This window comes from Rhea pennata, chromosome 10 (assembly GCF_028389875.1).
Source record: "Rhea pennata isolate bPtePen1 chromosome 10, bPtePen1.pri, whole genome shotgun sequence".
Classification (NCBI taxonomy): Eukaryota; Metazoa; Chordata; class Aves; order Rheiformes; family Rheidae; genus Rhea; species Rhea pennata.
The window spans coordinates 19,970,883-19,998,176 of record NC_084672.1 but is presented as its reverse complement, the minus strand read 5'-3'; the positions used below and the strand labels follow the sequence as shown (position 1 = coordinate 19,998,176).

Sequence of the window (27,294 nt, the reverse complement as noted above, 5' to 3'; positions counted from 1 at the left end):
CAATCTAGGTTTACAAAATACAGAGGAGAGGTATGAGATAGGAACTGTACTCAGAGACAGCTACTTTCCAAAATGCTACGAGACCTCAGGGGCTGCTGCTCTGTGCCCCGCACACTGTACGGCCGGGAAGAGGAGGGCTATTGCTGAACAGCAGCAACAGGCCAGACCAGTGCTCTGCAGCAGGTCCCTGCCAGGCTCTGGACAGAAGCGAGCCAAGCTGCAGTCCCTTTCCCTTTAACAGCCTCATGAGTGGTCACAAGCAAAAAGAAATAAATCTAATCAGACTAAGCAACTAAGTAGTACTTGATAAATAATGATGCTAAAAGTAGTGAAGAGTTTGACCAATCAAAACTAACACACGCTGCATAGCTGTTAATGAGAGGTAGTAAGTAGTTAGTCACAGTTAAAAACAGGAAGGTGCTGAGCTAAAACTACTACCAGCCTCTCCAGTCCCACTCTCCCTTCTTCAGCTATCCATGGTACCTTCAGATTTAAGAGGCTTTTGCTCAATAACCCGCAGAGCAGGACATCACCTATATTCTTCCCCGCTCTCCATTTCCTCTTTTCCCCTTTCCATATACATACTTTTCACAACATTGGCCTCTGGGGCCATGAAATAATTTCTTCATGATTTTTCAGTCTTTTCTGCTTCATATACTCTGCTTCAGGTGCTTTCAAATTAAAAAAATCCCTTCCTGCCCAGCTGGGTGGTTCTTCGTGGGAAGTATCCTGCTGCCCCACACAGCCTCCCTTGGCCCCCCTCCCTCCAGTCCTCACACTGGGCTATTATGTGCAGATCCAGCAGTGGCTGTTGAGGGAGCTGCTCTGAACTAGGCTAGAAAACCCCTTCTGTGGCATGGCCCAGAAGAGCATGGACACATTTTTTAAGCATTTGTGTCTCTGCTGAAGAATTTCTGAAACGCCACATTTCAGTTGCCTGAGTGCTGCAGTCCGCCCTGCCTGGAGCTCAGCAGAATGGGGGTAAACCAAGCAGAGGATCAGCTTTCTGAGGGTGCTCTGACCCAGAGGCAGGTCTCATTACATCATTTGTTTTGGGTTGAGTCTGAGGAGCTTTATAAAAAGCAGCCCTAAAAAGAAGGAGAGAAACGAGGAGAGAGAAGGGCAATAACATTAGCAGAAGTACGCTCTGTATGTGTGTGTCTGCTCTTTGCCAGATATCTGCACAGGAGTTTCTTCAGAGTGCAGAGAAACCTGTGGACTGCTGGGATATTATAAGTCTTTCCTCGAGATGTCAGCCAAGAGCTTCAGTACAGTTGCAGTTGCCACTGTGCTTATTTTCTTCCTAAAGATACAACTGTCAGTGCAAGCGCCGTTGAATGGTAAAGTCTTTCATCTTTCTATTTTATTGTCATTGCTAACTTAGGGCAGCTAATGTGACAGAAAAATGGAGGAGACTTTTTATTATTATTTCTGTAGTATGCTCATAGTTGTATGTTGTTGCAGTTTGCAGCTGTTTGGAGTTAGTATCCTTTTTCAGGATAGGTACTCTGATATATAAAGAAAGCAGTCAGCTTCGTAAAGGGCCCTGCCAAGAGAAGCGTTATAGCAAGTTTTCAGCACTAGCTACACAAAGGGTGGAATTCAAACTTTTTTGGCCAGCTTGTTATTTCAGGAATACTTCTCTGAGAAATGTCTGCATTCTCCAGCAGTATCTCCCACCTGAGGGGCAGAGGTTCCCAGAGCTTGGAGATTCCCAGAATAACCTCTCTGAATAACAACACAGCAGGTTTTGAAGTGAACACGTGTGTAGGAAAGATCTGTCTTATGACATGTCCTGAAGGGAAAGCTGGAGAATTCCTGTTTTAGAAGTAGTACCTGTACCACAAAGTAGTAACATCTACAGTATCTGCCTGTCTTTGACGTCTTCCCAAGTCAGAAACTTAACTGAGGTACAGGCTATTACAGCCAGAAGTGTTCCCACTCTTTCAGCTCCAAAGTGTCACTGGGAAGGTATTATTCCCCAGATATGGATCAGAGAGTCACAATACATTCGCTCTAGGTATTTCCTCCTCCACACACAGGAGCATAACTGTGTTACTCATCAGCACTCACCCCAGCACGAATGAAGGCAGTAGAGCCCTCCCAGGTTGATACTTCCTTTACTACACATGAATCAGATGTTCCAGAGCCTCCTCTCCAACCTTGGGGGGCTGTGTGACAACCTGCCTCATCCTGATTTCATTTCCAAGCAGAATAAGGGTAAAAGCTACCTTGTCCACAGTCTTACGATAGTAACAAATCACTTCTGCAGCTCTAATATGTTCATACAGAGAAAGCCAAGAAGATTCTGCCATCTGTTCCTCTTCTGGTCTGAGTTAGACAACACAGTGTTAAGAAAGCTGCAGCCTTGCCTGCACTAGCTGTTATTGTTGGGCTCATCGGTAAAGGCGTAACAGTGAATTACAGATCATTACAGGCTGAGGAAAATTCCATTTGTCAAAAGACTTTAAGCTTTCATTTATTTTTGTTCCAATTGGGATAAAAGCCCAAAATATTGAAAATCTTTGAAATGTACTTTTTTAAGGTTGTTCTAGATTACCAGAAAAGATAGTTTTGTCAGTTTATACACACTTCAGTGTGAAGAGCATGAGTGGAGAGTAGCTGTGTAGTTAAGCCAACATTTCTTCAAACTCTGCTTAGATGAGGATGTGGGATTTCTAAAACTTGCTGACAGTGGGTTGCTCTCTTTATCAAGGTTGTACCTACAGAAAGCGCTGAATGTAGGACACAAACACCCTCAAAGACCTCAGTAAGAAATAATCCCCTGCAGATGAAAGGGTAAAGGAGAATGGGGAGAGAATTTCATGTTGAAATCGAAGACGGAATATGAATTCTCCTACACAGCAACATGGGGATTTCAGCCAGGATGATTATGGCAAAGCTTATTCTGAAAATTCAAAAAGAACAAGGCTCACTGGTCCTGACAAACTGCAGTCAGGGAGCTTCATGCTCCCAGCCCCAGCTGATGCAAAAGATGAAGTGCAGCTGCTCTGCACACCCCTGCAAATTCACCCCAAACATTTCACATCACATTCTTTGGTGAGGAGCCATGCTTGGGACTACATTTCAGAGTACAAGAAATGTAGCCAAGTACCATCTACAGAACAGACATATGCGTCTGAGGACACCCAAACGCCTGCGCACACACACGTGCACACAGGGTGTTTGCAGACTCAGAGTCCAGGAATGTTTCCTGGGAGGAAACAAAGTTAAATTTGGGGAAAGTAAAGATTTCCATTAGCTTGAAGACCAAACCATTAAGGCTGGTCAGGACAAGTGTCCGTAATTCCACAGCAAGCTGAATAACTGCAAGTAAGTTTCCAGTACTAAAAAAAAAAATTAAAAAGAATATTTAAATAAATCAAGATATTTCCAAGACCGTGCAAAGACAATGTCCCGATTCCCTAGGCAATCAATGAATACTGACCATTAATCACCTTAACACTCACCCAAGCTTCAATGGTTCTCGTGAGTTATATGGGTTCACATACCATATTCCCTTTTTTCAAAGTCCAGACATTTCCTATCTGTTTCAGACAGCAAAGTCCAGATCCTCTGTGCAGCAAGGACTGTCCATCGCTTCTCAGAGCAGCAGCAATCCACTGACATGTTTCAAACTCCCCAACTAGGCATGAGGGTTTGATGATAACTACACCCCACTTATATTTCTTATTTTCCCAATCAGAGAAAATGAAGGATACCTACATACTGATGTTTGCAGTATTTTGAAAAAATTGATGGACTGAACTTTGTCCCCAGGATTTAAGTGACCATGAAAGTGTCACAGGCAGGATCACAGGGATAATTATAGCCAGCATTTTGGTTGTAAGGCTTCATAACTTGTTAAAACTTTTATATTTCTGTTCAAAACCTGGACTAGAAAGACAGGTGAGTATTGCAAGAATCAGTAGATGGGTTTAAGTGGCAATTTGTTTCTTTAATGTGCACAGAGTAAGCTCAATTTCAAATATTCACAACAATATTTCTTTTGTTTTTCACAGGGTCAAAATGGTCTTATGTTGGTAAGTAGTAACTAATTCACGTATAGTAAGTTGTGTCTTTGTTTTGTATTTTAAAGAGAACATGCCAAATTTGTTCTTGTGAGATCCTACTAGGTTCAGTATTTTACCAAGGTTTTGATCTGGCCCACTGTCTTCAAACCCATTATTTATCCACCAGGGCTGTCTGGAGGATGGGGAGGCAGTTAGTGGGCTCTACGCTGCCCTGCAGAATGACAAGAACTTCAGAGGGCTAAGAGCAGGCTCCCCACAGCCCTCTGGTTCCTCACCAGTCACAGACCAGTAGCACATCTCAGCCTAGCTCTGCAAATAGCATGCCTCTCCCTGTCCACATAGGTCTTCATTTTTACTAGAGCCAGAGTTCAGTGTCACCTGGATCATGTCACTGGAGACTTGGCTCCTTGAAGACCTTAGCTCTGACAAGGTAGAATAAATAACATTCAGTGGTACTTTGCATACCAGTCCTCCAAGTCAGGCATTTTAACTGAGCAAATCCCCTGGCCAGTATTTTCTCATTCAAAACCGTGTTTCAATGCCACATGCCCACAGAGAAGGAGGCAGTACTGAGAATCTCACAAAAAAATGCTTGTTCTCAAGCTTTCGGTGCTGCTCCAAGACAAACCCAAGAAACTCCAAGATTTAAACTGTTTAGCTCTAATAGCTGCTTCTTTGGCTGTGCTCCAGTTTACCTGACTCATTTCACATAAGCATAAGGAAAACTGTCAGCTGCACATCTATAGGTATTAATCTAACTGCCCCTGTTTGTTATATATATTTCATATTCTCATTTGGAGAAAATGCTTGACATACTTTGTCACCTTGAAAGCAGCAATCAGATGAACATAGACCTACTGGGCAATCAGGAAAGCAAGGCTTCTTTTACTACCAGCAAAATAGAAGTTTCGCTCTCCTTCCCAGGGTAATGCTTGTTTAAATTAGTTACTTCTCCCTTTCTGGGCATTTGCATACCAATGTATTTTTCAGAGTACAGTATTCTCAGTGCCCAACTTCTTCAATTCTTGTTAAGCATTTCTATGCTGCAGTCTGATTTCTGACATGTACTAGAGGATGGAGAAAAGATTCACAAACCAGATTTTTTTTCCCTTTCTTAATTACTTTTTAAAAAATATCTAGACAAAGATATTATAAAAGCATCTTCAAAAGACTTAAATGGCAATAAACACTTCTTTGCAAATATCAGGCGTAAAGCATGGGTAAAACATTGCATAGAGAGAAATGACAATTAGGGACTGTCATCAAGACCAGGGAAAGGCTGCTCCTCACATTCTCCTACTGATCGTGGTTTCTCAGGACAGCCAACACCTTCCACCTGTTACCTTTACCCCTGCAGCACCCTGCAGTGCCACCCACTACAATGAGTCAGCAGGAAGGGAGAGGAACTGAAGCCTTTACACTCACAGTGCAGGCTGATCTCAAGATGAGGGTCAAGGTACAAGGTAAAGGGTGGAGGAAAAATTGACACATCCCCTGTCAACGAGAGGCCTATTTGCTCAGTAAGACAATATGCAGAACTGAATGTCGATATAGCACAGCAGCTCAGGGCAAGGTGGTAACCAGGATGTGGCCAGGCGTTATCTTTTCAGAACAAACTTTGTAAAGAACTGGATTGGCTTGGCTATAATGGAAACTACTGCATCAGCTACAATAAATGTAAGGGCTGACTATCTCTACTTGCCTCTTCCTTAGGCAAACTGTAGCTATGCGATTTGTTCTTCCTGATTGCACTACTCTGGTGTATAGTCCAAGCACAGAACATGAGCTGTGAGCCTGGAAGAAGCAGCACAGGCCAGCGGGCTGGGGCATGGGCCCCAGGCCCACCTCTGATGCAGGCTTGCTCTGTGTCCTTTGGTGGGTGGCTTCACCTTCTGTAACATGACAAAATGGACAAAGTGTTTCTGGAAAGTGGAGCTCTGTCTCTACTCACCGTTACTGTTGTGCAGTACCACGATGGCTAACACATAGGTAGCTAAGGAATAAGGTGCTAGTGTCACACACAGTATGTAATGCTGGTAGTAATGAGCTTTAGCAGTGTCTGGCACTCTGCAAGCTTCTGCTTCTATGTGATCTTCTGCTAGGGGGAGGGGGCTCCTCTCTACACAGCACTAAGGCTAGACAAACATGGTATCAGCAACAAATTTATGGAGCACTGTGCTACAAAGCGCAAGTCTGACCTCAGAAATGAATGCTAGTGAAGGCAAAGCTGTTTCAGCCCTGGGCTTTTTCTGGTGAATGTCAGAGAACCAGCATAAAACTGAGAAACATCCTGAGAAAAATGTTTCCAGCTCCAGATAGAGAACTCAAACAATGCTCAGATGCCCCTGGAGCTCAGGACACCATGCCCACACGGCTCCTTCTGCAGTGTTGCTTGCAGCTGGGGGTGCAGGACCAAACTCCTCTGCCCAGAACAGAATTGGCAGAATTGGAGAGCAGGGCTCTTTGGATACTGATATTCTGCTGCTCTTATGTAAGAGAACTGGAGGGAAACCAAAGAGCTAAAATCACTCTTTGAGATTGGACAAACAGCTAGGCTGAAGGACACTGCCCAATTTTACAGACAAGTTAAAAGTAATAGAAACAGCAGAATTATTAACATGTTTCAGCATGTGAAGAAACAGTATTAACCTAGAAACTACAGGGACTGTTGTTAACAGACATACTAATTAAAGTTGCAAACTCTTTAGTTTTATTGTTGCCAGGTGCTCTGCTCCAGCTCAGTGAGATGCTGAGAATCTGCCCTCTTTCATTAGGAAACGCCAGCTTTAGTGAACTCTCTAGAACATACCCAAAATTTCTTGTACAGCATCTGTGCTTAATGGAGCAGCAGCGACAGCTACTTGCCGATTGCTCTACCTCACAAGCTGTCCTCTGAACACACATATGGAAGATATACGCATATTGGATATGTGTATGTGGAAAGGATGGAGTTCTGCCTGTGCTGTGAGCCAAACAGGAACCACGTGGCCCCATTACTGTGGCACACAGCCCAGTCTCTCAGCCTTCATTGCTAAATCAGCCGCAGACTCAAGTTCACTGCAGCTACATAGCTTCCAGCTGGCTGAAAACTGGGGCAGAGCGCTCTGTGCGGCTACAAAATACCACACAGATGTCCCTGGTCTCACTGATCCTGTGCATTTTACACTAGTTTACTTCAACCTAAGAGATCTTGGATCCCCATCAGAAACTTTAGCAACATGAATATTAACTAATCATCAGTGCAAAAGCCTCTTTGTAGTAATAGTATCATATAGACCAGGGTCTCCCAGGGGCAGAGACCACTGTCACCCCTAGGGGAGCATTTGCCTGTATCTCCTACCTGAGACAGGGCTGTGGGGCTTGATGAAGGCTTAGGCATGCAGAAAGCTAAAAAGCATCGAAGGAGATGATATGATAGATATATGCTGCTGAAGTGCTGAGGGTATTTCACTCAGGTCACTGTGGAGATGGGCAGCAAGTGCCGTCCAAAGAATTGTTACTATTTTACTTACAGGCATCTTCTATAAAATAGCCGTAAGGGCACAGCCACGCTCAGGGTCACTTGCATCCTGGTAAGGGAACATGGCCTTGGGAGCTCATGTAAAAGGAGGCAGCCAACAAGCTGGATTCGAGCAACCAGGTCTGCAAGTACAGAACAGCAGGGATCATTCATGGCTGCAGCAGGGGCAGTGGTGGCAGGGGCAGGGAGGTCTGACATTCACCCATACTGACAACTCCACACCTTAATTGCTTACTCCAACAGCTGAATACTATGTTAGATGGGTGAAATGGGCCCACAGCACAACTACTGCTCTGCTGACGCAGTCCTGGCAGGATCCTCAGGGAAGCAAACATCATCTGAGGTGCCTGGGCCTTCCCTTTTTCATAACTGTTGTCACAAAAGGAAGAAATTGAATACTAAGATGTTTTCGCAATACCTCTCATGTAAATAACTTGCGAGACTTGTAATGCAGGCTGATCTGAATACATCCACGTGTTATTCTTTAGTCAATAGTGATCAGACGGAGCCTTTGTAAACAGAACGTGATTTCCACTGAATTTCTGTTAATGTGCTGGCACAGAAAAAGGAAAATCTGGTTCACAATCAATCATCCATTTTCAGCAGAGCTGGCTCAGAGATGCCTTCCAGCTGTGTGGTTTATCTACCACGGAAATCTCAATTTCATATATGCAAACACAAGCTGCAGTGAGCTCAGCTCTTTGAGACAACAGTTTTGAGGCACTGAAGTGAGGAACACTATGTGACAAGAAGGCTGAATTTCTAGAAAAACTGGTTTCGTGTCAAGAAGGAAAAAAAAAGAAAGTTGTGCTGATTGAGCAGGAGTGGGAAACAAACAAGAACTGCCAAAACTTAGTGACCTAAAGGTGGATTTGTGAATGTGTGTCAGGGAAAGCATGACAGCTACTCGAGATTAAGGTGCATTAAGACTACAGTAACTGCATCATTTTATTGTAAAGAGAGAGTTTCCCTTCTGAACTGCTGATGTTGGTATGAAAGTTCTATAAAAGAATGCAATGCACCAAAAATAGTACTAAAAAAATGTGTTGTACTTCATGATGTGACTTCTATTGGCTGCAGTAGGCTTCTGTCTATCTTATGCATCAATTAAAGATTACCTATTGAATTATCCAGTGCCCAAACCTGTGATACATCTTAAAGTCTTTCTGGAAACCCACTACCTCATCAGAGGTAGTGTTTTCTTGAAGAATTATATTGGTCTTTGTGCACAGAAACTGAACTTGTAATTTCTGTCATATGCACTACATTTAAATCAGATTCTTCTCCTTTATTGATATCCTAGGAAACTCTTTCTCATTAAAAATTGAGTCTCCATTAATATTTGCCTGATCATTAAGTTCTCTTCAGAAAATATCTGAACTTGCTTTGCCACTGATGACCTGATGTAACATTAGATCCTGACATCCACAATTCAGGGAAGGTGTTGACATACCGGAGAGACTTCAAAGAAACCACAAAAATATTACAGGTCTGGAAAAGAAGCCTTCTAACAAAAGACTCAAAGAACTGTATCTATTTAACTTAAAAGAAGTAAAAGTACTTATAACATCATGTATGTTATAAGGACTTCAATGAAGAGAACAAAATCTGCTAACAGGAGGCTCTTCAATTACTAAGTGAAGGATTAAAAGCAGCCACTAACTAAAAGGTCGAGGCTAGACAAACTCACCCTAAAAGGCAAGCTGCCAAGGAGAGTAATTACCCATTGTGCAGTTATGAAGTATCTTTTACCTGCAGTGCTTAAACAAGATTGGATTTTTTTTTCCTGATGAAAGATATGGCCTCATTAAAGCAGAAATCAATCCAAGGGGGTCGTGTTATACAGATTAAGCCAGGTGACCTCAAAAGACCCTCCTGCCTTAGAAAGAATCAAGATGAATCTTCAGCATCAGGGAGAAACGCAAGTTGCAAGTATCTCTTTTGACATTTGAATCCCAATGGTCTCAGCTTACAGCTTGAGAACAGCTGCTAGCCATTAATGTGTAATTAAATCAAAAGCACAATGAACAATTTCTTGATATTATCTATTCTTTGTAGAGTCTACCTAGGGCAAAAGCCTCTGATGAAGAAAAGTTTCCCAAGAGTTCAAGCAAGCTACTGCAGGTCAAATTACCATAATACTTTTCATTTTTGCAAGTCAACTTTTCATGGTGTGTTACATTGCTAGATAGAGCCAAACAGTTTGTATGATGAGGAAAAGGCTTAATTCCCTTCTGTGACATTTTCTTTGTCAGCACGAAGTCCCTTTTTTAAGCAATTATCTTTGGAAGGCGGGTATAGCTGCATTAGTGTGCATATGCCTGTATTTGCACAGGGAAAAGTCATTCCTGTCAGAAAACAACCCCAATTTTGTGATACGTCCGAACACAGGAGCACAGCCAGTACTGTGACCGTCTTTGTTTTGTTGTTGCCTGAAAATACTTAGGCCTGGTAGCTCATCAGTTTAGGTGAGCTCACCAGACCTGGTGAGCTACCAGGCCTGCAGTTCCCAAGGAGTACAACCTAAAAGGCTGCTGAGATTGCCAAAAAAATCGAGGGTCAGGAGGTGAATAATGAAATTGAATTTAAAGCATAATTTGGGGATTTATAAATACCTGCATCTTTTGGAGCCCAAAGGGAATAGCACTGTCATCCCAGAACTCCACTTCCAACCACCGAAAGGGTTGGAAAAGGCAATAAACTCTTCCACATCATTTCCTCACTTCGTAGTTTGGTAGTAAGTAAAAACACAAAGGCCTCTCTCCTACACCAGTGCAAGGTAAGACTAGCACTACTGAAGCGAGGGAGGTTAGACCAGGTCAGACACAGAAGCCAGTTCAAAGCTGCTTTGCTCACTTCTGCTGCACGCTGCCTGTTGCACCGTCGCTTCTGGCTGAAAGTGGGATGTGCTCGTCAGCTCACAAGGGCCTGGCGGAGGCTTGTGGCAAAGGCTTCAGGTCAAAAGAAACGTAACTTGGTCTCCACTGAAAGCCTTTGCAGGACTATAAGCAACTCTTGGGTAATTCTAAGCAGTATCTGTTTTAATTGGTCACTGGTGGAAAAATAGCCTTGCATGCACTGAACCTATTAAAGCTCAGTAACAAAAGTTTTTTCAGTTATTAAAAGATAAAGAACGGTTCCTAGCTTTTTTTCTAAGGAAAAAATCATTCTATTTACGTAGCACCTAAAGCTCTGTGAAGGCTTTTCCTGCTATATGCATAACAAAATGTAATAACTAATATGATTCTTCTATCTAGCTATCATTAAGTTTATGTGAATTAAGTTTTAATACAGTGGCATTTTTTGTACTGCATAGTCTTATCATTGTTTTATGAAATTCAAATATGTGAGAATTTGATCAACCAGCACCATGAGAGATGAAAATTGTAGACAAAATGGAAAATTGCAACTCAGGAATCTGTCTAGAAATTTGATACAAAGTGTCTCTATGTGAGATTTTTGCCGACACTTTCTCTGCCAGCAAACACGTCTTATTACAGTAATCTGGCCTTTTTCTACCTAGTGAGAAACTGGAAACATGAAATTGAGAAAGGTAGAGGAGTAGAAAAAACCTTCAAGATTCAGAAGAGGCTCCTTTTCCAAATTTTAGATGAGGGCTCAAACACAGGAGTTTTCAGAATAACTGTAACAGTTCATGCCTGTCTGTTTTTTACTGTTCTCAGGGAAGATTCAGACAACATCAAGGCTTGACAAACTTGTCTCTTTGTGTTAATTTACACAGGTCCTGATGGAGAGAAAGCCTGGCCAAAGAAATATCCATTTTGTGGAGGAGTATTCCAATCACCGATAGATTTTCACAAAGATATTCTCCAGTACGATTCTAACCTCTTGCCTTTAGAATTTATAGGCTATAATGTGCCCTCCACTGACCAGTTTACATTGACCAATAATGGTCATTCAGGTAAGGAAACTTAATGACTGTAGAAGATTGTGAAGGAAAGTGTCACTGGAGTTCATAATTTTGTATTTCATGGGTGAACTACTTTGATTATCAGCTGAAATCAAGATGAGCTAGATGAAGCCTTCGCATCAGCATTCATACACCCTAAAGAACAGGCTAAGGAAATCCGGCACTGTACTGAACACAAATGGACCTGGCATAAGCAGAATTGAAAAACTGTTGTTTTTAAATAAATTCTAGGCAGTCATAGAATTAATTCCTGAGCTTTTAAAAGCTTTTCTTGTTTCTCTGGTTCAAGTGCTCAGAAGCAGAAACAGACTTTACAGTTTGTTCAGAAAGAGATAAAATGATAAAATATAGATGCAATCGCTCTTTGATATTCTAGTCTAATCAAAGTAGCTCAGTTGAATTTAGCGCAAAAATGAAACAGTTAGGAGTACCATTCTGTTCCTCTGACTTGAGACTGAAACCTCCAATAGTGAAGGATAAAACAGAGAAGAGGCAATCTCGTAAAGGTCTACGATATCTAATGCATCAATATGACATACAATACCAATAAGCTAGTTCCACCATATTTTTCTTCTTGAAAAATTTGAAGATCTATAAATAAGAACAGGTATAAGGCTTTTCTTTGGTGTATCCTCCTCTGTTGCGCAGGCATCAGAAGAACCTGTGCTATAAAGCAGCCTCTGCCTTTCCCTAGAAAGCCTTGTTGAAAGATGCTTGACAGGCAAACTTTTCTTTTTTTCTCACTCTTTCAGTGGGGTAAACCTGCTCTGTACAACATCATGAGCCCATTCTTCAGGTAAGGACCAACCTTTTAGGGCATGGTTCCTGGTTTTCCTCATTTTGACCAGTTTCTCCACAAAAACCAGGTTGCTTTAGACTAGCAATACTGAAAGAAATGGAAGGTCTAGAACACCCTTTCTTTGGGAATTTCCTTTTCCTGAGAGCACCTCTGAGCCCTTAGCTGAAGATTGTACTGTCAAAGCAGAATGCATTAGGCTATTGCAAGTCAACCCTAGGCAGAGCACGGAGCATCAACACTGCAGCCTTTAAAGCTACCAGAGAGTAGGTGGAAACAACTGCACCACATTGAGAGCCTGTCCCTGTCACACAGGAAAAAACAAATCCCTCCCAGAGCCTAGGTCACTAAGATTTTCAGATTTTGTCCCTAACACCAGAAGTTCAATCACTTCCTAATACAAGCCAAGACAACAGTAGATTCACCCTCAGAAAATCTGGCTTCCTAAAACTGGAATTCGCTTCTCAGGTAAGTGTCCTCCTGGGAGGCAGGGAATGTGTGGCCCATCCTCACCAGGAAACTCGCTCAGATACGACTGCTTGGTTACTCCGAGTAATAAGCTTGATTCTGTTGGAGTGATCACTTCACCGTCTGCTGTTATCTTCTCTTACGGCTAGAGAGGAAATCAGCAGGATATCTAGTGCTGTGCTATCAGGCATTCCTATATACAATTAATGTGCTTCACAGCCAGCTACAGTTATCTACTTTAACTAGACTGAAAGCAGTAGAGCTCAAGAAAAGCACTTTACTATTGGCTGAAGAATACATATGTCAACATTTGCTCCTCTATCAAGGTTTTGGGCCCTGTTTCCCTTGCAGAACACACCAGGTACATTCCATAAATGAAATACATTCACACTGGAAACCAGTAAAGGTGAATTGCTAAGAGATTGACCTATTCTTCACATAAACTCTTGCTTTACGAAGTCGCAAACTTCTCCAGACTGAACAGCGAAAAGAAAACAACTTAGTTTCTTTTCTATGGCAATACCTACGCAAAAGATAAGCCAGCCTGCTTTCCCCGCTGAAGAGCATTAGTGAGCAGAAAGGAGGGTACTGTATACAACAGCCCCTCCCTTTCCTATGCCAGGAGAAGAAATGCTAATTATTAAGGCCTTTGATTACCTTGCTGCTTGACATAATTACTCTAGGTTAGTGGTGGGGGTTATTAGCTTATTAGCTTTTTTCCAAATGCTCCTAAAAGAAGATTAAAGGGGAAAAGAACTCAATTTAACAAGGTTAAAAAACACCAGACCAAATACTGCTTATTAAGCCATTTTTTTACTATAATAAGGGAATAGAAAGAAGGCGCATGAGCCTAAGTTCTGCTTCAATACTTCGATAGCTGTCTCTTTAATAAGAATGAAGTGATTTTGCACTCTTCAGGAAAGAGAAAGAATTCCACTAGCAACAGTTCTCACACTTAATTGCTTTATTTTAAGAAAACAGAAAAAGGGAATGTTCTAAACTCTCCTGTATTCCCTAGAAAGGCTTAAAGATAGCTGAAATGTTTATCTCCAACTGCAGACTGAGATGGATTCTGAGTTAAGAATCTAATAGTTTATTCTGCTCTGTCCCTTCTCCATACGTACTATAGCTAGAGTAGTTCCATGTGGTACCATCTCCTCCCATCTGGTTTTGGTCTGCTTACAGTGAAAATGTATCTGTCGCCTGCTATGCACATCAGAAACCTCCCGTTTGAATACACTGCATCTCAACTTCACCTGCACTGGGGCAACAGAAACAAGTCGGAAGGCTCGGAGCACACCATCGGTGGAAAGCATTTTGCAGCAGAGGTAAGATGAGCTTGGATCAGAGAAACATGCAGAGGTGGACAAGTCCCACCGTTTAGAGGTGGGATCTTTACCTTTGGTATATGACTGTAAAAGGCTGCAAGATCCTCATCAAAGTACTTATAATCTGGATATATATACTAAAAGCCTGCACGGTGCACTGGGAAGAGGATGGGCTCCCATGTACTTTCATGAGTTTTCATGCATTTCTATCGAGTTAGAATCTAGGTTTTAAACTCAGGCCTGGCACTGGGTCACTGAGCAATTTCAAACAAATTGCTAGATTTCTGACCCCTTGTTTCTTCTCTGTAAAGCAGAGCACAACATTGGCTCCAGTGGGCTTAAACAACATTTTGAAATGTTTTCCCTTTATCTTTGCTCACTTTCTTCTATCCAGCAAAGAACTATTTGACAGGTCTTTTTCATTTCCATCTTTTCTAACCCTAAATTAATGATTTAGGAATAGGTTTGGAACAGCAGCACCTATTGGATGCTTATGCCAAATGATTAAATGAAAATTTATTCAGTCAGAATCATCTGATTGCATAAGAGCCCTTCAGGAATCTGCTTCTGCTCCAGTTACATTTAACACCAGTTTTTGCATTCTAAACATCAGAGAGCCCCACGAGTACCAAGGTGTTACTATTTCGGAAATATTTACTAGTACTGGCAGTACAATCAAGACGGCTTGAAGCTAAACGAATTCTCTTTTTTCTCCATCACATAGAGAGGAGGGGTGACTCAGCAAGACAGGGGCTAGCAGAGGGACTTCCAGCACATTTTGCTATTCTCTACAAGGTATTTTGCTGCTACTGCACAGAAACCATTAAAAAAAAACACGGTATTGTCCTGGTCCGAGATAGCTGCACTTGTTTTTCTTAGTCAGGGAACAGAAGTGTTACCATAATATCATATCTCCTTCTTTGTAGCTGCATATTGTACATTACAACTCCGAGAAATATCCGGATATAACAGCAGCAATGGACAAAGCAGATGGGCTGGCAGTTCTGGCTATTCTTCTTGAGGTAGGATATAGGACTTTTTTATTTTGTAATATACTTTTTTGATCATTAAGTAAGGTATCAGACATCTTTAAAGCATAAAATTACCCAGATTAACTAAAAGTGACATTGCTGAATACGTTTGCTTCCTTTTCTGGTTCACAAAAAAGGGCCAGACTCCATCAGCACATATATAAACGGATACAAACAAAGGAAAATAATAATTTTGGATATTTCCTAATATTTTTCAGCAAATTAACTTCAGAGATACTGAATCCACTTTTGAATTCATTTACAAACTAAGAATTGGTAGAGTTTATGAAATAATAGATGACAGTGAATTTCAAACTCATGTTAAAACTGCCTCTTGCAGATGAAGCAGTTTCGCACAGCAGAGAGACACAGCCCTCACTCTGGCAACTATATGCAATCAGGAGGTGACCACAGCCTGCAGGACACGGACTTCCCAGATTCTTTGAATCACAGATTCTAGTAGTGATATAAAATTACAAACAAGTAAATTCGGGGCATTTTTCAAAATAACAGAAGGACAGGTTTCCAGTTTTCTCTTCTAAAGCCCCACATCCATCAGCTGTCCTGAAGAAACAATTTTGATAAGCTTAAATAATTTTCTTTCTTCTTGAAGGGTAAAACTCCTCAATAAGCTTTACTATAAAGCTATTCATAAAATTGGAGTATTTTCCACTTTTTACCTAAGGCCTGAAAGTACCCAGTTTTCACATTTCCATTGAATACGTAAAAATGTTTAAGAACACAGGCAGTTTCAACAGCAAAAAAAAAAAAAAAAAAAAAAAAAAAAAAAAAAAAAAAGAAGAGGAGGAAAGAAATAGGAAAAAAAATATTTTCCTGGAGATTGCCACAAAATAGTTTTAGGAACTCAATACCAGTTTCCAGAAACTCATTTTTCCCAAGAATTAATTTTCAGGTAAAGGGCTGGGGGAGTGCAGAAAAAGGTGCCTTTTTCTATAATTCTTTTGTCCTTTTTCTCAAAGGAGGACTGATTTGTTCAGCCCTCCTGCAACGTTAGTCACCCAGGCAGGAAGCAGAAAGCATTGTGTGACAGTCACAGCTAAGACACAGAGCTCAACCCTTCCAGTTCAGGGAGGGTGAGCACAGAACAAACATCCTGGTATCAAACAGCTCCTGAAACAGAACCAGAAGGAATAAACGTAAGAAAGCAGCTGTGTCTTGTGCAACCCCCCCAGACCAAGACCGGGGTTTTATCAGTGTTGTCTGCTAACTGCAGGGCCCGGCCCAGGTCCCGTGCACGGGACAAATGTCCCGGCTCGCTGACAGAGCTCCACTGCGAATGGATATCATTCAAGCCCACCTCCTGGCCCACCTCTAAGGCTCTGACAACAGTTTTGTGTCAAAATTCAGCTCATTTGGAAGTCAGAACTGTGAAAAGTTTCAGAGTATTGCATATTATTCTAGGGAAGAATATCAGGATTCTAGGTTGTTTTATTTTCCCCCATAACTGTTAATGTTTAAAATCATGTAAGAGAATGTTGTTAAGCCTGGAGATTAGGTCTCTAAAAAACTTTCAGACAGCTGGTAGCTTTTAAAGTTGATTTAAGGACACCCTTTTACTATGCTCAGTTGTCAGAGGAGCTGCTAAACACCAGCTCCAGAGAATTCATATAAAAAGGCATTGATTATTAAACCCCAAAGCTGCTGGGAGAAGTTGAAAAGCACAGTCTTGCTAGAGAGCTGAGTTATAGTCCTTGCCAGAGGCCCTGTGGTGCCCAATAGCATCATTCTTTATCTGCTGGAACTGTGAGGAGCAGCAGACTAAAAAAATGTTTGTGGATGGAAAACTGTGGCTTTGCCTAGAAACCAGTGGGTGACCTGAGAAGCCTGTCAGCAGAGAACTCGGTCTACAAGGCTCTCTCAGGAAAAGGTTTTTCTTCAGGCGCTCCGTGTGCTGAACAGACGAAGGCAGCCAGGTTTTTCAAGCACACAGGAGAGGTCTACACTGCCGTAGTTAAGACATCATCATGACAACGTGCTAGTGTGACATGTTAAAGCAGCTCTCATATCCACAGAGCAATAAGAACATTGTTGGGATTCTGGGAATAGTATTAACATTTTGGGTAAAAAGAGGAACTAGGCCATGCTGGTACATTCATGTCTGGACAGTGGAATCATTTCCCTTATGTTGTTCATCAAATGCCATTACCTGCTGCATGCAGAAGCAAAGATTTGCATGTGGTCTTCTCGTTACAGATCGGACCTTTCAACCCAATATACGAAAAGATCTTCAGGCACTTCCGGAACGTGAAATACAAGGGTGAGTGGCTACAAACCAGCTGTGGACTGAGAGTGGCTAAGAGTATCCAATGTCATCACAAGAGGGATTGAAGAAACAGTCCAGAAGTTGCAGGCAAATCTCTGTCATAAACTCCAGAAGACTTAAAATTCAGTGCATTTCTGTGAAGAGTGTATTGCTAGCAGGAAACAAACACGTAACACCACATGTTTCTGACTAGCCCTTACTCTTGCATATGGTGTTGGGTTGACATGATCACAGTTTATGTTACAGACTCTGGTATATAGGACAAGATTTGTACAGGAAACCTAAAAAGCTCTATTTCATTATTTTACTGGGATAACCCCTGTTAAAATGTTTTATTTTCTTAGTGATGTGACTGAAAACATCATACTTTCTGAAAAACAAATTCACTTCACTGGGACTAACTACACAATCTGTGTAATAATGATACAGCATTTAACACAAATCCTCTCTTTTAGACCAGATGGCCCAAGTTCCTGGTTTCAATATTCAAGAACTGCTTCCCGACAGACTGGATGAGTATTATCGCTACGAAGGATCCCTGACAACTCCTCCTTGCTATCCTAGCGTTCTCTGGACAGTTTTCCGACATCCTGTTAAAATTTCACAAGAGCAGGCAAGTTTAAACCATGTGTTTTCCTCATTGGTGTTTACTAAGAAATAGTAAATACGTATTCTAATTTCCTGGATTTCTCTTATGTTCCAATACATATTAGTATTGTATCAGCTTGAAAAAAATCACAGTAAAGTGAGATTCTTTTCTGTTTTCACTATGTACTTGATCACTGCTTTAAATCTTTCTGTGAGTCACTCTCAGACCATTTTTGTTCAAGTTTCGTGGCTGAACCCTGTCCACCAAGCCTTTAAGCGCTACTTGGATCCTGACTGACTTAGGGACAATGGGGTGGGTAGATGTTTGTTTCTAAAAGCTTGTGATAGGTTATCGTCAAGCCCAAATCCCCTGGCTTTTCTCCAATACTTGTTTCTGTGCTCAATTATTTTTTTTCATTCTCAGGTGGCCATTGATGAATCATATAGGCTATAAAGTCCCAAACACTATCTTCTGATTTAGCTAATTATAAACATGAGAGGAAAAAAATATTATCAAAATCTCCGATCAAATTAATGTTTTCTCTCCCATCTGATTTTCCTAGAAGCCAATTACTGCAGAGCAGTAATTTTATCAGAATGTAAGAAAAGTACAGGTATGGATTTGGAGACATCACACTGCCTACATATTATTCTGCATTTGGACTCACAGGTCATGCAATAGTTTTAAATACTACTTAATGTATCCTCGTCTCTTTGAGTTCCTCTGCGATTTCAAACACACACCCTCCAGGAGTTTGATTCCTGGGATCCCACACCCACATTGCTTTTCCTGTGGTCTGGGAGCTGACCAGGTGCTTCCCTTTGTAGTTACGGGCGCTGGAAACAGCTATGTATTGCACAGAGAGTGACGACCCAGAACCCTTGGAAATGGTTGATAACTTCCGCCACGTTCAGAAGTTTGATGAAAGACTGGTTTTTATCTCCTTCCACGAAGGTAAGTTGCATGAACGCTTCCATATAAAGAAACAGCACGCCACGATTTGTGTAGAATTGAAATACTGAAGTGGCAGGCCCGTTGCACTTCACTGCTGCGAAAATGTGGCAGTCTCTTTCCTGCAGTTCTCTTTGTGCCTCTTCTTCTCTTACTGCATTGTTGCATGGGCAACCCTGCGGGAGGAATGTATACAGAGAGTATACAAAAAGCTTTGTTCCGCAAGGGGTACCAGGCAAGCCAGCTCCATGCATCCCTGGTGTTTTGATCAAAGGGAAGGAGACAGGAGAAGGAAGACTATGCTTGCCCCTGCCACACTTAGTAGAACGACTTTCTGTCATTCCAAACACTAACCTGTTCTCTGCAACTGAAGTCTTTCAGTCAGTATAACAGCTTGAGCTAGCCTCATTTCACGAGTTACACTTGCTGGTTCTTTGTAATTCTAGTTAGTGATGCTTTAATGAGACTCTCTAGCTGTTTATAATGGTTGCACACACCACCTACATTTCAGCAAAACACCCTGCTCCCATTCATGGTGAGTGAGTGACAAGAGTCCTGCTGACAGAGGCAGGACTGGTCCCAGAAAAGGCTGCCTGAGGTATGTAACATAGATCTTAAAGATCTGAAGAAAGGGCAGGATTTTGCCATGTAGGCTACCAGTGGCAAACCTGGCAAGACATGAGATTCCCCAAGGACACTGGAATCAAAAGGAATCTTCCCACTGACTTGCGGAAGCTCTGATGCAGGCTCCAATGCCTGCATTCATCTCATAAAGCTACAGATTATACAGGAAGGTGCCTAGCTTAGGAACACAGCTGCTTCAAGCTCTCTTTTCAGTAAATGAGCAGTGATCTGCCAGAAAAAGTCACTGGCTTTTAAGCTACTGGGTTTTCACTTCATAACAGCTAAAACAGCATCTTGAGTTAGGAAAGATTTCAGTCACTGTGAAGCCAGGCTTATTTTGAGCAGGTTTCTTTTTATGCAGAACACACATTTAAAAGAATCATAAGTTTGCATTTCAGGGAGACTGTTCTGTGGGAAATCACAGGGAATCAGAAAAGGTCCTTGGGGAGCTTGCATCTGACAAGCAAAAGTAACTCATAATACTGGATTTTATGAACCACTGTTTGGGGTGGAAAAGATTAGCCACCTTATGAGGAAGACCTGATTTAAAAGCTTAACTATGCAGTTTTATACAATGACAATATTTAAGATATATACAGGTTTTTATGAAGGAAAAAAAAGGGTGTCTGCAGTGGGAAGCTTTATCATGCCTCAACAAGGCATCTTGCTTATGCAGGATGTATTGCTCCAATTCCAAAAGAAATGCCCTTAAGCAGAAGTGAAGCTGGATACACTGCAGGCAGATGAACCCAGGCAAACCACTATGGGTTTTGAGATTGTTACAGAAGGAGGGTTTTTTTGTTTCATTTTGTTTTGTTTTTTAAGAAAAAGAGACCACAATAAAAGATTGGCCAAGTAACTTTCAACTTAATAAAACACTTCAGTGTACCACTTTGATTTTGCCTGGTAGTTTCTCTACTGCTTAACTGAAAGAAAAGAAAAAACAGGAGGTATCTATATTGGGAAATGTCACACAATAGCCACTGCAGGAACAGTTCTCCCCACAGGCACACTGCAAGTAGCTGTTCTTGCGCATGTCTCGCTGTAGACAAGCCCTTTCGTAAATATAAAGCTATAAAGCAGAAAAGTGAAAATCAGAGATTGGCCAAAACAAATCCAAGACAAAACATCTTTCTAAAATCAGAAACGATTTAGATTTGTGTCCGAAAGTTGGCAAGTCTCTTTCTCGAATTAGCTGCACCAGAACTCCCAGGCTGAGCTGTGTGGAACATCAGCAGGATTTGGCCCTGAGCTGAAGCAAATCCCCACCTTTGGGATAAAAGCTAGAGACAGTCCTAGGAGTCATTTTGTGGCTAGGGACAGTTTCAATTCACATGGAAACATTTCTAAATCTTTCTAAAGTTTCCCATAAGGGGAACATAATTCTACCACAAAGCTTCTCTTAAGTGCCTTCTTTGAAATTACTGCACATAACCTAGACAGTAATTATTTAAATAGGTATGTTGCTGTTGTCCTTGCTACTTAAGCACATTTTTCTCATTGAGTTCTAATGATAATTTAGATCTTCATTTCTCTGTATTTTTACTGAGTAAATATACTAACAGTCCTGAGCAGACTGAATATATGGCTTGAACCACAAGCCATGACTTCACAGTTTAATGACATTCTCCAGCTCTGCGTTTAAATCCCTGCATTTCACTGTCTCCTGGGCTCCAGCAACAAAGGCAACATATCCTCTTAAACTGCTGTATCTCCTGACTTCATTTAATTAACCACTCTACCTGCAGAGTGCAATATAGTTGATTCTCATGAAAAGCTTGTGGACTAGATACATTAAAGAGGGCCAGGCTGATACTGCTCTGTGCAGTTCACAGAGCTCTGAGTGGCTTCAGTGCAGTTCACAGAGCTAAACTCAGGGTCACGTACGTCCCATTTCTGTGCACTCTGCAGAAGGCCACTAAGTAAAAAAAACTATTTTAACTTGCAACACTGAAAAGGGAGAACAATTTAGTAACAGATGGGCTATTTCCCAGGTGCAGAAATATTGAATAACACATCTTACTGTTTAACGTATGATAAGGAGTTGGAGATATTACAATTGCCGAGTAGTCATGACAATGTGACTTTGTACCTTTTACTGAGCACCTTCCAGCTCAGGTTCTCCAAGCACCCTGCATGTCTGTACACAGCTTCCAGCTTGCAATGAGAGGCCTAGAAAAGTGACTTTCCCCAGAGTTTCCACTATGATAACTGCTGAGCAGAGCAGAGCCCAGCAGTCTGCCCACCCCTAAACCTTAGTGGGCTCTGTCCTTGGCCAGCAGACTTTATTTTCCAGCAACAGAAGACAGACCCATCACATCTCCTCAGAAGATGGCAGAGCATATCTATGAAACACACTGTGAGGCTGACCAGAACAGGGAAAGCCTGCCCTTAGCATTGCTACACTCCTGGTACACGAGATAGAGCAAACTACATTAGATAACGTAAACATACATTGTAGAAATCTGAAAAATAACTGTCTTATTTTTCCTACTTTCTGTAAGGATAGAATGTCCCCAACTGCTAGAGCCTTAATTCCCAGGCTTGGAGAAGAAAGGGAAACTGCAAACCAAACACGCACAATAAGCAACTCCAGCTAACCCAAGCTCTGCAGTTAGGTGAGCGCAAAGACTAGCCTGGAGCGTCTCAGCCAATAGCAGGGGGGGAGCTTTGGAAACAGCATTCATTTTAACAATTGCAAAACACTGAAATTTTACTAAGGTTGCTGGACTCCAACAACAACAGCAAAAGGCAAAACAACAGACACAATGTAAAGGCTCCAAAAATGCTCTAAACAGACTTAGCATACATGAAATATTTCAGGCGATGTTTTTATTTCACTATGTAGTAAACACTTAGCCTTATATTTCAAAGATAATAGGATTTAGGAAGACAGATTTAAGCATTCCCCAAAACACTAAGGCAAGTTTATCACTGAAGTCAATACACTGACACTGACTCCCACCAGCCAAAAAAAGTATGACCTGACTTACCATTTCATAGAACCTGTAAAAAATTAAGATGGCTAATTTTTCTCTACGTCAAACCTTATAAGCCTCTTCAGAGAAAAACAGTTGGGACCTTTTAATACATTGAGATAATTAAGGCAATAAGTATCATTTTCTATCATATATTGTATTTTTGCAATAAGCCAAAATATTTATAAATAAACAGAGGTATAAGCAATAATTTGAGTGCTGTTTTGTTCGCATTAGGAAAAAAAAGAGGTGTTCCAAGTCAGCACTGTGCTATATTCAAAATGATACCACACAAGGGAAAATGTCTTCAGCCTGTGCATGATAGCAGGGTAGACTTTTACTATCCTCAGTCTTTGAGGTATTCCATACCCTCCCTCTTTTTACAATCAGAAGTGCCCACAGTGGTATTTCAAGCGCCACAAATTCTTGGTGCTTAATTTCCATGCTCTGGTTCTCTCCTGGTGAATGTTAGCAATATCTGCCTCTCTCACAGCCAGACACAAGTTCAAATTTCAGGTACACTACGAGGTAGAGAATTAGTTTAGGCTATTTGTACTACAACTGGCTGAGTAGCTTTTATCTCCCATCCTCATTGTGGGAAGGAAGGAATGCATTCATTCCAGCTACCTCCAAAGAGGCACAACTATCCAATTATACATGCAAATAGCTGTCTGGATATCCAAAATGATTTGAGGGACAATCAACTTCAAATCAAGAGACAAAAGGCGAGTATTTGGCTTTTACTATTCATCACTTTTGATTTAAGCTTTCTAAAATCAAAGGCAGCCAGGGCTTTCAAGCACATACGAGAGGTCTACGCTGTAACTCTTAAGGCACCATTACATATAAATACGCCTCTGAAAACAAACTGCAAAATAAAATCCATTTTGCACTGTTTTTGTGGGTTGTGCTTAAACATACTACAAGGAATTCATATACCAGATTTGAGCTTCAGCTACATGTGCATAGATGGTTATTAGCTTGTATGTAAACGTAACATGTTTTTTTAAAAATGTTTTAATTCTAATATTCCAGGATAATATTTTTCAGGTGAAATTAGTTGCTTTTGCATATTCAGAAACCTGAGTGTCTGAGTGAGCAGCTTTTTTGTGTATAAGACTAGTTCTCCATAGAATCCTAGTGATCTTTGGCTTTTTCTCTCCTTTCAAATCAAGATCCAAAACCCGGTGGACTGACCGTGTATATGTAGTTGGTTTGCTAACAGCATCTATGCACCAGTGATTTTTCTCATCTGAATCACGGTCATACAGAAATGAGAAATGCAATTTTCCATCTGTTTTGTAACCTGACCTTTCAGCACCTGTCTACCTTCTCTCTGTAAATCACACTCAATAGTTAAATGGTATTGAGTTACAACCCATGATCCCAGTAACTGAAAATCAGACAATATGCTTTTCATTCAGGGATCATTAAACACTTCACAGGAATGATATAAGCATTATTATTTCTATCAATGGGGGAAAATTTGACCCAGATGTGACTTTCTCAAAATTGTTTCTGTGAAGCAGTGCCAAAGTCAAGAATAGCATTTGGCTCTCTCTCTATTAAGTCACATCATTTGGCTCCCATACAGAGGTGACACCAGCTATAAAAGCATTTCCAATGTATCTTTCAAGCTGGAATGACTTACTGGAGCTGAATTGTGTGGGTTATTGCCCATCCTGCTGTTCTCACCCAAGAGCTGGTCTCTATGACTACAGAAGACATTGCTCAGTGCTACTTTAATAGAAACCCCATTCAGGCTAAATACATTTAATTACAAAAGCTCATTGACTCTATCAGCAGATCATAGCAAAATGTTCTACCCATTTCAAAAAAGGTATTCATCATGCCTGTAATCTCCCAAGCTTCATTCAAGTGCATCCTACCAGTCACAGTCACAAAAGCTCCCTCACAGGTGCAGCCCCTCACCTCAGAAAAGAAAGGTTCCTGCCAAAGCAGAGTTAAAGCGCACCTGGCTGTTGGCTGCAAGCACACAGCCCGATGCAGCCAGCTGTGCGCGGGTAGGAGCACCGTGCCTTTACTGGGAAAGGAAGGAGAGGCTGTACCCACAGTCATGCCTTGGGCCAGGTGACCACAGAGAACTGTGAAACAAATCTTGCTGTGCAGGCTCCAGGCCCCTACCAAAGCAGGTCTTCAGAGCAACTTTCCTGACTTCCAGCGTCAAGGCTAAGGACTTGACACTCCAGCTGGGTGCAGAAGCCGCAAGATGGGGCTGTTGAGCTGTGCTTTGTACATGGGATGTAAATAACCGATGCCTTTGGCCGCCTGCTTTTTGATACAGATAAATAAAATCTAAATTCATGTTAACTATTAACAAGCACTACATTTCAAAATGTCTCAAACCTTAAAGGATTACTTAGCAAACTCAAACATGTTTATACTGCATTTTGCCTGCCAAATATTCCAATAAAAGCAGCTTCACATGCAGCTGAAATTCATTACAGTGTTCCTGCCTTCCAATGCCCACAAGTTACATGGAAACTGGTGTCTAGTTTTGATTAGAAGACTACGCTGAACAGAACTACGCTGATTCTTGTTTTTATCAAACAGAAATTTAAGGCCTGAACTTTAACCTTGCCCCTACCCTTCCTCTTTAAATCACAAGCTCTTTCTGCATGTGTTATGTTTTGATGTCCATTGGAAACTCCTTTACTTTACTGAAACTCCCCTTTTCTATCTATAACACAGTTCTTGAAATCCATGCTTGACAAGTTTCCATTTACTTAGACTTAATAAAGCAACCAGTGAGATAATGATAAGCTTGAGACTTTGCATTTGTGTTTTCTCCACAGCTTATTTAATAAGAGGAAATATTTACATGGAATACATGAAACCTGGGAGCAGCTTAATATGCTTCACTCTGAAAGGATTCTGATAATGCTCAGGAACAGTCATTTGATAAAATTTAATAAACTGTGTGTAAATAAATTATGAAAATGCAGTTAAGAAAAGAGTGCCCCCTTCAGGCTCTTTGGGCAGGCCAAAAAAGTAAAAATATTTTCACTGCCAAGAATGCGTCTGAAGATCCTTATTAAAGAAGGTATTATAGTGTTAATGCTTAACATCTCAATGCAAAGATGAAATCACTCAATTGTTTACCTTAATATCCTTAATTCATTCTTACCTTCCTTGCCTCCTTCAAGCATTGTTCTCAAAGACAAAGCATGCCACTTGTTAGCTGCCACCCATCAGTGATGTTATTCTGCCATGAAAAAAACAACAGGCATCAAACTCGACATCTTATTCGCCCGAACTTAGTTGCTGAATTTTGTTTATATGATCTCTTACATATTATAGCATACAAGGAGTTTCTGATGTGCCATGACTTTGCCTGAATGTTGGCTCAGTGACTTCAGTGGAGCTCTAAGTTCACAAAATTTTAAACTGTGAATTCAGTTGTGGGATTAGGATCTTCCAGTATATATCTGTGCAAAGCTATCGACTGAAGAACCTTTGTACATGGCAGAAGCAGAACTAAAATGTTATGACTGATTAGAGACCAACCTTCTCCTCTCATGTAAATTAAATGAACTGCTTTGAATGTTTTCCATCTTCTCCTAGGTGTTGTTGTTTCTGTGATGATAGCCTGCATTGTGGGAGTTGTCATCATTCTTGCAGTAGCTTTTTGGCTATTCAAGAGGAAAAGGTAAGACATCTTGTTGTCACATCACAGAAAGAGAAGACAAACCAAATCCTTGTTCTGACAGAGTGCTTGTACATCTGAAACCTTAGCATTTTTTCCAGTAGAAATGGTGGCTCTTTTAGGGGAGATACGATCTCTCCTTACAAGCTTTGATTTGTTTTTGCCATAGTAGATGCAATTTCTCCTGTATTATATACTTCAAACTAATCCTATTTCATTGCCAGCAAAATATGTTTATATGGCTAAAAGGTCTCTATTTGCTGTGACTTTGGTGCCACAATGGCCACTCTTCTGCTATTTAAGAACAGTAGCCCCCTGGTTGCTTTGAACTTAAAAAAAAAAAATTACTTTAACGATCGTCATATAAAACCTTAAAATACACAATGACAAGAAATAGAGAAGAGTATGTGACTACCCAGAGAAGACTAAAACACTTTACACTTTAGCCACCAACTGCTCCCACAAACAAAAGCTAAGAAATGAGAGTCCCTTTCCAGACTAAATATGACAAGCACACTGGCTAGATAACATACTTACCTGTTTCTTCCAGCTCTCAATTGCCATTTGTTCTTTTTCCTGGTCTTTTTTTGCTAGAGTTACTGCTTTTAATTGCTCTTTGAATTCTTTTTTCCTGGAACAATAAGTCAAACAAGAGGGGAATGAATTTTTAGAGAAAACCCCTTTCAAATGTCACATCATTTAAGGGAAAGAAATATGTACTGACAGAGATAATTCAGCCAGACTGCTTCCAAAGTCACCACCTGGGAAAAAAAAAAAAAAAAAAAACTAAGACAATCAACTTTCCTACAGCATGCTCATACTCCTTTGCAATCAGTATTGATTTTGCCACACAGAATGTGTTCTCCTGAAATATTTGTAACAGTAATCTACTGTGACAGTTTCACTGGTACAGAGAAAAAAGAACCTCATGCATGCATAAGACATCTTAAATAACCAGTAGTGCTTTTCCTTCATTGTAGTTTCAAATATCTTAATGCAATTGTTTTGTTTTAGCTGCAAAAAGGGAGAAGACAATACAGGAGTCATCTACAAGCCAGGAAGGGACAAGGAGGAAGATACCTCTGAAGCATGA

At 41.0% G+C, this 27,294-nt stretch overlaps 1 protein-coding gene across 1 annotated transcript; it reads left to right on the top strand.

Annotated features, from left to right (window-relative positions):
- Positions 1-1,249: 1,249 nt before the first annotated feature.
- On the top strand, positions 1,250-27,294 carry CA12 (carbonic anhydrase 12). The gene is made up of 10 exons (XM_062584038.1): positions 1,250-1,340; positions 4,023-4,043; positions 11,297-11,476; positions 13,935-14,077; positions 15,004-15,099; positions 17,323-17,386; positions 17,848-18,005; positions 18,809-18,935; positions 26,120-26,204; positions 27,216-27,294. The coding sequence occupies exons 1-10, from the start codon at positions 1,250-1,252 to the stop codon at positions 27,292-27,294; spliced, it is 1,044 nt and encodes a 347-aa protein (XP_062440022.1).

Coding starts and splice junctions, on each gene's coding strand:
- CA12 (XM_062584038.1), top strand. CDS start 1,250: ATGTCAGCCAAGAGCTTCAGTACAGTTGCAGTTGCCACTGTGCTTATT. Junction 11,477..13,934: donor GACCAATAATGGTCATTCAG/GTAAGGAAACTT, acceptor GTCTGCTTACAG/TGAAAATGTATCTGTCGCCT. Junction 18,006..18,808: donor TTAAAATTTCACAAGAGCAG/GCAAGTTTAAAC, acceptor TTCCCTTTGTAG/TTACGGGCGCTGGAAACAGC.